General features: G+C 31.5%; 1 protein-coding gene across 1 annotated transcript; it reads left to right on the top strand.

The window, feature by feature from the left end:
- Positions 1 to 3,092: 3,092 nt before the first annotated feature.
- Positions 3,093 to 4,020, top strand: LOC131167093 (heavy metal-associated isoprenylated plant protein 2-like). Its single transcript, XM_058125893.1, has 3 exons — positions 3,093 to 3,228; positions 3,327 to 3,402; positions 3,490 to 4,020. Exons 1-3 carry the CDS (start codon positions 3,223 to 3,225, stop codon positions 3,750 to 3,752), a joined length of 345 nt encoding a protein of 114 aa, XP_057981876.1. The 5' UTR covers positions 3,093 to 3,222; the 3' UTR covers positions 3,753 to 4,020.
- Positions 4,021 to 9,541: the final 5,521 nt, after the last annotated feature.

Genomic DNA, 9,541 nt, shown 5'->3' with positions numbered 1-9,541 from the left:
TTTCATCTATATTTTGAAAATGGTGGGGGAATGTTGAAATATTTTCTAAAATATACGATTTTGTGAATTTTCAAAGTCTTACATTTATGAATTTTCTAAAACATTCATGAGGAGTATTTAATGTAATGTGGGTTTCTTGCACATTAGAAAAAGTGGAAAAGGAAGGTCACTAAAAAATGACAAGGTGGAATAATCTCTTAAAATTCGTTAAGAGAAAATGCTAGTGTGTACTCTAGTGCACCCTAGGACGGTGCTTCACATCGTCCACATACGCACTCATGCGCGCATGGCGTGGGTTGTAGGGCGCTTGTGGCGCATTTAGTTGGCACACAAGCACACTTGTATCGTTGTGAGATCGTGACCATTGATCATGATCAGATGACTTAAAGTTAATCTTATATTTTTTAAGATCAAGTGACGCGACCAGGAGATCAGGTGCGACCTGATCAACGGTAACATCGATTGAATATTAATTCTTGAGAGTCTCAATCAGGGGCGCGACTAGGCTTGACCAGGTCGACACTAAGTGCGACGAGGTCAAGTCAGCTTCGCGATTTGAATAGATGCAACCTTTCGGAAAAATCATAATTCTGTCTATAAATAAACAAAATTAACTCCACAAAATATACAGAAAATTCATGATTCTCTCCTTCTCTTTCTTTTGCAAATCTGGATTCTATTTTCTGCAGAAATAAAATTGCAAAAAGTTTTTTCAAATTATATTAAGGGTGTTTGTGATCAGTTTTCGTTTGTGTAGAATTCAAACTGATATTAGATCATATTTTGGGTTTCATTGTATCCTGAAAACGTATTTACTGACTCAATACACACCAATCTAGTGGGGGCAAATAACGTTTTAAGGAAAATGACATTGTACGTGCCTTGAATCATTTTCTAATCTGCAGTATTTTCTTTATCTTATTCCTACACACACACAAGCACACACACACACACACACACACACACACACATATATATATATATATATAATATTTAAATAAATATTAATTAAAGAGATGTACTATTTTCTATATTTTATGTTTTTTATTAAGATATTAATAAATAAAATAAAAAGTGCTATTTTTTTCAAAAAATGTATCACTTTATATGAAATGTTTTTAAAAAATAAAAATAAATAAATTATATTTTTAAACGGGTTCTTAACGAGTATCCGTTTATTAAACGGGCAGATTTGAGTTTATATGTTAGTCACTCGCTAATAAATGGGTCAACCTGAACTCAAACCTATTTAACCTCAACCCGTTTGTCGTCCAAACTTGACCCGCTAACCCGTTTTGCCACCCTTATTTGGAACCTAAAGGTCCCGTTTGAAACTCAGAAAATATTAAGAAAATGAAAGGAAAATATAAAGAAATCTACTTTTTGATTATGAAGGAAAATGAGAAAGAAAATAAAAAAATATACAAAATCAATGAATAAAAATTTAATTTTAAAAATTATTAATATTTAGTTTTTCTTAATTTTATTCATATTAAAACAAACTTTCATTTTTTATAGTATTTTATATAGATGAGAAATACATGAGAAAATAAATTTCCTCCTTACTTTCTTTTTTCTAAACAAAATGTTTGATCCAAACGGACCCAAAATACATTAGGGTCATATTCCCACTATTCAAATGGTATCGTGCAAACAATTTAACCTATACATAAACTTACAAGAGAATGAAAATACAAGAAAAAATAAATTTCCTCCTTACTTTCCTTTTCCTAAAAAAAATCTTTGATTTAAACGGACCCAAAATGCATTAGGGTCATATTCACACTATTAAAATCATATCGTGCAGACAATTTCACCTTACATAAACTTACAAAATAAGACTTTAGAAGAAATTAGGGACACAAGACCCTAAGAACACCTAATTTTTATTTTTCCCTAACCATTTCGTCGCAGTAAACAAATATGTTCCACCCTCTAAGGCACTTTCACAAATACTTGGTGAGCATTAAATAATTAGGTTATCCTTCGTTTTCTAAAATTAAGAGTGGAATGAAATGATATTGTGCAATCCTTCAATGAAGCAAAGTGAGGTATAAGTAGCTAGATTGATTAAATTGTATAAATATTAATTCTAATGTAATTTGAGTTCATTTATATATCACAATACAATTAAATTTTTTAATTAATTCTTAGTGTTAATTAATTATAGTTGAGTATAATTATATATCACAATACAATTAAGTTTTCTCATTAAGTCTTGCAGCATTAATTAATTATAGTTGAGTTCAATTAAATTATGAAGTCATCTTCATAAGTAGGCCCCTTAATGAATTAATTAATATTGTTTACCAAATTAAGTTGGTCAAAATATTAATTTACTTAGAGATAAGGTTTTAAAAAATCATTCATTCAACATTTGAACCCTTAATTAGTAATTAATAAATCTAGGCGAGTGAGTGCATGTAGATTAATTAATGAGATGGAAGAAAAAAAATCATTAATCATTCCTTCATTAAACGTAATCTTTGTTATGTCACATATTTAAATTAATAAATTTACAAATTAGGTCTTAATGTCAGCCCCTCTAGTAGTGCAAGTTCATTTGGATTAAGAATTATATTTAGAGAAAGAAAGAAAAAATAAGGAAGAAACTTATTTTTCCTTATTAATTTTTTTATTAAATACTATCAAAAATAAAAAATTATTTTAAAATGACTAAATTTTTAAAAAATTAAATATTAATTATGTATAAAATTAAAATTTTACTCATAAATTTAGTTTTTTATTTATTTTTTTTCTTACTTTTCTTGATAAGCAAACATGAAAATGTGAATTCTTCATATTTTTATTTCTTTTCCTTAATATTTTTTCGAGGTTTGAAAGGGAGAAAAGAGAAAGAATAATTTTTTAAAAATATTGTTGAGAGATAACTAATTAATAATGGGGTTTTAATTGTTTAATTAAAACATACATATATGTGCGTGATATTGTGTAGGTACGTTAGCTAGGAATTAAAAAGTCCCTATTAGGTAGCTAGATAGCTAAAGCTTAGTCTTCTTTTGGATCGTCTACCCTGCTTTCCTTTGACCTAATTAACCTTTTTCTTTTTCTTCTCTTCCCCTCTCTCTCTCAGCAAAACGAAATTACAAACTCATACAGAAGTTGAAGTTGAATTACCCCTTTTATATATAAGCACACTGTCGTTGTTGCCGCTGCTTGTTCAAATTCACCACCGCTGCTGCTGCGGCCGCCAACACCAATATGAAGGTTCGTCCTCAATCAATTACTCTCTTAATTGAAATTTTGCAATATTTTTTTTTATTAATTGTGTGAATGAGTGTGTGTATATATTATGTAATATGTAGAAAACAGTGTTGAAAGTAAACATAAATTGCCAGAAATGCCAGATGGCTGTGCTGAGATCCATCACCAAACTTCCAGGTACGCACGTATATATACGCGTAGGATCGATGAAGCTGAAAATTAATATCTGGTGAGATAATTAATTAATTAAAATGATGAATGCAGGGGTGAACGAGATAGCGGTGGACGGGGAGAAGGGGACGGTGACGGTGCTGGGGGGAGTGGATCCCGTGAAGGTGGCGTCCGCCGTGAGGAAGACGGGCAAGATGGCGGAGATACTGAGCGTGGGTCCTCCTAAGCAGCCGGACACAAAGCCCAAGCCCCCTGAAACCCCCAGGCCTCTCCCTATCACTTGCAACGACTGTCGGCCCGTCGCCGTCGGATTTGCCAATCAATACGACTCCCCTGGTTTCTGCTCCATCCTCTGATTCTCATCTCACTCATTTTCATCCACATCCATCCATCCATCCCATCTTACCCTTCAACCAAGCTTAGCTCATGCATGCATCATGGTAATGGGCTCATACATGCATCCATGCATGTGTACAGTTGACCACTATATGTAGGGATCTCATCTTATCATTTTTTTTAATAATTTTTTTCTTAAATGTTAATCCCCCGGGCCACACACACAATATTTCAATTATTATAATTGATTAAATAATTAGATGTCAGTTTGGATGAGTTTTAATTAAATTCTTATAATATTGATGATGATGATTTCAGTTGAAGTTCGTATTTAATTAAGAAGTTTAATTATTATCACCCACTTGAAGTACTTTATCCGTAATTGAGTAGTTAATTAGGCTTACCAATTTTTAATTGTTTATCAAAAAAATGAAAACTAAATTTTATAGTTTTCAATTGTCGTAACCTTTGGTCAAAAATTTTAATATCTAGAAATAATTTTTTGAATTATATTATTTACTTTATATACTTTTAAATTAAAATTATAATTGAATTATCATATAAATTTAAATATGATTAAAAATTTAATAAGCCAATTATAAATACTTTTACTACTTTTTAATTGTCATGTCTACTAAAATTGTAATTGTAAAGTAAAATTTAAAAATAAAACAATTAAGTAAAAAATGGTGTATGTTGTAAGTATACTGATGTCATTAAGTATATGTACGATGGAGTAATGATTAGTGTAAGGATTATAGATGAAGAAATTAAAGAATTTCCAATTGTCACAGGTGTACATAAAGGATCTACTTTGAGTCCTTATCTTTTTACTTTAATGATGAACCAGTTGACTAAAAGTATTCAAAAGGAGGTTTCATGGTGTATGTTGTTTGCAGATGATATTGTATTAATTGACGAAACTAGGGACAGAGTAGAGGCTGAGTTAGAATTATGAAGAGAAGCATTGGAATCTAGAGGCTTTAGGATAAGTAGAAATAAAATAGAATATATGAAATGTAATTTTAGTAATAATAAGAGGAATATTGGAGACAAAGTTAAACTTGATGATAAAGAAATAAATAAAACTTGTAGATTTCGATACCTTGGATCTATTATGCAAGTTGAAGGAGAAATTGAAGATGATGTAATGCATAAAGTTAAAGCAGGTTAGTTAAAATGGATAAGTGTTTCAAGTGTGCTATGTGATCGTAGAATACCCTTAAAATTGAAAGAGAAGTTTTATAGGACAGTTATAAAGCCAGCTATGCTACATGTGTCACGTCTCGAACCCCGAAATGGGACCCAAGGGTGAAAATGTAATCTAACATGTCTCTGCATTTGATCAAACATCCAAAGATACAGTACAATGGATGAGAGTCCAACCTCATGGGGTTCCCAGACACCTTAAACACATCCAAACATAATCATACATGCAGCGGAAAAAGGTCATTCTATATATACATATACAGTACCATACCAGAGTCTATACAAGAGCAAAACATGGTTCTATCAAAACGTACAAACTAGGTGCCCAACACATCCCAAAATGGCAACCCACTAAAATTACACTCCTAACACTTACCCAGCGCTAAACGCAGTACACCGGTCACTACGCTCCCTACACCAGGACGCTAGTTCCGGTTACTCGAATGACCTATAAAAATGTACGTACAGTAGGGGTGAGACACCTCTCAGTAAGGAAGAACACAAGTTATATCGATGTATGGCATTTGAGTGTTATCATGATACAATATACATGCAATTAAATGCATTCCAGTACTAATTTCCACAGTGCATACACGCACCCATACACAAATTTCCACAGTGCACACACGCACCCATACACTCACACATGATCAGCAATCCGGTGTCGTCACACCCTTCAGCTCGAAGTCGGCCCGCGATATACGGCGTTGGCCCGTAGCCAACCCGCAAACACGGCGCCACCGGCACATGGCTAGTCCTTGACTCTCATGGTATCGTACCGGTGCACAACTAGTGGATCCACACCCTTCGGCCTGATCTGCCGGAATAGGCTCACGCCCTCGAATATAGAGTCGGACACTCCTGCCTACGTGGCAAGCAATAAACACACGCCCTCAGATATAGAACCAGACACTCTTGCCCACATGACAGGCGGTAAAATATACGCCCTCGGATATATAGTCGGACACTCTTGCTCATATGGTAGGCGGTAAAATACACGCCCTCGGATATAGGACCGGACACTTTTGCCCACATGACAAGTGGTAAAATACACGCCATCGGATATAGAGTCAGACACTCTCAGTACCTGGAATCATTTCGGAACTGCGTTCCTACTAGCATTTCCAACATATCACACACACATGCATGCTCATATAACCAAACAAACCACACCCATTTAGTATTCTAAATTATAGTTTTTCAAACAAATACAGTTTACACAAGTCAAGGCACGGTCATCCCAATATCACAGTATAAATCACACATATACCCTCGATTTTCAACAAAACCCGGAATGCAGCCCGTCGCCCCCTTTTCCCAAAACTGTAATAATGAAAAAACCATAATTTTTCCCGTTAGATCCCCCCCAAATGAGTAGGCAAAACACACACAAGACTGTGGACCACAGTTCCACCGAGTCCGATTTTAAAAATAACCCATATAAAAATAGTTCCCCTTACCTTTTCCCCGAATACTAAATCCCGAACTCCAAGACTCCTAAATAGCGAACCGAGTTCCAAAACCTACAAATCACAGTACAGAATATACTCACAAGACCGTTCTCTACTAAACTACCAGATCATAAATGAAAACAAAGTCTTACTTTGATTTTTTGCCAAAACCCAAAAACCTCTGAAACAAGATTTCGATCCGTAGAAGTTGTAGAGAATCCTTCCACGATCCTCGTGGTAACTTCAGATTTCTGATTTCATCAACGATCGGCGAAAAAATTTAGAGAGAGAGAGAGAGAGAGTAGGGAGAGGTTTAGAGAGAGAGAGAGAGATTTTCTTGAAGTTACTTAACTTGTAAGTAAAGAATATTCTATTTATAGGCCCTTTGACCCGGGGGAATTCGTCGACGAAAAGGTGCCTTCGTCTACGAATCCTTCACTGACTTCGTCGACGAATCGATGGCCTCGTCGACGAGTCCTGATATTCCCGATTTCCGAAACTCCTCGGCTTCTCCTCGTCGACGAAATCTAGCTTCGTCGACGAATCTTGCTCTTTTACCAAAATGTCCCTCTCTTTAGATATTTAACCCATTTATTACGGCTCGGATTCTTACAATATGGATCGGAATGTTAGGCAATAAAAAAACATAATATCCAAAAAGTAAAGTTGCCGAGATGAGAATGCTTAGATGCATGAGTGGTATAACATTAAAAGATAAATTAAGGAATGAACATATTCGTAGTAAGTTAGGTGTAACTCCTATAGAAAATAAGATAAGCGAAGGACGACTTAGATGGTATGGACACTTACAACGTAGGCCTTATAGTGCACCTGTGAGGAAGAGTGATTTAGTTACTGTGGAGGGCAGTAGAAGGGGTAGAGGTAGACTTAAAATAACTTAGGAGGAGATAGTGAGTAAATATTTAATATCTTTGAATCCATAAAAAGAAATGGTCCATGATCGCATAAATTAGTCGAAAATAATTCATATAACCGACCCCACTTAGTGGGACTAAGGCTTGGTTTTCTTGTTGTTGTTGTTGTTGTTTAAATTTTTAATTGTTTATTACTTGTAATTTTATTATTTTAATCACATTTTTATAATATTTAGATTTAAATATGAAAATGAGAATTTTTTTAATTAGGTTTTTAATTTGTATTAGTTTTATAAATATTAATCAAACAAGTTGTATTTTTCTATTTCTAATTTTTAGTTTTCATTTTTAATTTTCTTTTCTCTAAATTTTGACGGTGATACCAAACGACCCCTTAATTTCTTACTCTTAATTGAAACTCTACACCTAATTAGATAATTTTCATCACTCATATATATATATATATAGTAGATATTCTTGCCTCGCAATTTTTACATTTTAAGGCCCCGTTTAGAACTTAATAAATATGAAAAAAAGGAAAAAAAACATATAAAGGAATCCAGTTTCTCATGTTTGGTTGTTAAGGAAATTGAAAAAAAATAATAAAAAAATATCAAATCAATGAACAAAAATTTAGTTTTATATACCATTCATGTCTAATTTTCCTTAATTTTTTATTATATTAGAACAAACTTTTATTTTTAGTAGTATTTAATATAAAGGAAAGAGTACAATGGAAAATGAATTTTCTTCTCATTTTCCTCTCTTATACATTCCCCACCAAAATCTTTGATCCAAACGGACCTAAAAGACTAGGAAATTTTTTGTTAATTCCTATTTTGATAATGTTACATTATCAATATATGGATAAGAAAGAGAGTAATTAATATAAATAAAATATACATATACAAAATTTTAATTGTATAAATTAATTCCATTGAGTACTACTAGTAGTTCATTGTCCTTCTCAAATACACTTTTCAAATTTTGAATTTAAGATTTGTAACTTTGATTGTGCAATTTTTGAAGAATTATTCAACCTCAAATTTTTATGAGGTGCAGGAAATCTTTTTTGATGTGTGAGGCAGCATGCCTAATTATGGATCGTCTTATTAATTAAAACAGCCACCGGACCTCAAGGTTTAAGGTGTAAACTGGAAAGGAATGGATTTTTAAGTTCAACACAAAAACAAAAAAAACCGCTCATTGCTTCTACTTTTTTTTTTTTTAAAGACAAAAAGGCTCTTAACACCATATTTTAAAAAAAACCATTCAACTTAAAAAGCTTAAGGATCGCTTGATCCACATCATAGTCAAAAATATGACGGCCAAACCAGAAACAAACTAAAAATCAAAAATAGATATTTAAAAGTCATAAAATATTTTAAAAATTAAAATTAATTAAAAATTAACTTAATTGAACAAAATTATGGTATTTCAAAACTTACTTTTTATTGTGCGAAAATCTGTTTGTCAAAAGCTGAAAACTAATTTTATGATTTTTAATTATTTGACAATCTGTTATAAAAAATTTTAATATCTAAAAATAATTTTTTTTGAATTATATTATTCACTTTATACACTTTTAAATTAAAACAAGAATTAAACAATCATACGGATTTAAATATAATTAAAAGAAGTGTATACATAAATTTTAAAAAATAATAATAAAATTAATTATAAAATATTTTTAATATTTTTCAATTGTCATGCCCAATGAAATTTTAATTGTAAAATAAATTTTAAAAGTAGAACAATTAATTATAATATTTATAATAAATTTTATTTTTATTATAGTAATCTTTTAATATGTATCATTTGAAATTTTACTATTTTAATCATATTTTCATAATATTTTGATTTAAAATTAAAATGAGTATTTTTATTTAGTTTTTCATTTGTATTAATTTTATAAATATTAATCAAACAAGTCATCTAATTTTTAGTTTTGTTTCTAATTTTTTATTTTCATTTCTTTAATTTATTAGAGTGATACCAAACGGTCCCTTGACATTTTAACTACAAGTTTTCAAAATCAAATTTAAAATAGGTTTTTTATTTTTATCTTTTTAATTAAAAAAATAGAAGAAAACCAACCAAAGAACATAAAATTAACAAAGTAAATAAATGCATTGTCATAATTCATTTCTTAATAATACCAAAGAAATCTTTAATTGATTAATTTAAACTAGAAATGAGATTCACGAATGCTTAAACCATTGGTTTTAGCATACTAATACAACCCATTGTTCCTTCCCAAATTCCTCCCATCTC

This window comes from Malania oleifera, chromosome 10 (assembly GCF_029873635.1).
Source record: "Malania oleifera isolate guangnan ecotype guangnan chromosome 10, ASM2987363v1, whole genome shotgun sequence".
Lineage (NCBI taxonomy): Eukaryota > Viridiplantae > Streptophyta > Magnoliopsida > Santalales > Ximeniaceae > Malania > Malania oleifera.
This window is presented reverse-complemented; position numbering and strand designations above follow the sequence as displayed.

What these genes read in the sequence shown, in the direction of transcription:
- LOC131167093 (XM_058125893.1), top strand. An exon ending in ATCCATCACCAAACTTCCAG is followed by an intron (nt 3,403 to 3,489) that starts GTACGCACGTAT and finishes TGATGAATGCAG; the next exon opens with GGGTGAACGAGATAGCGGTG.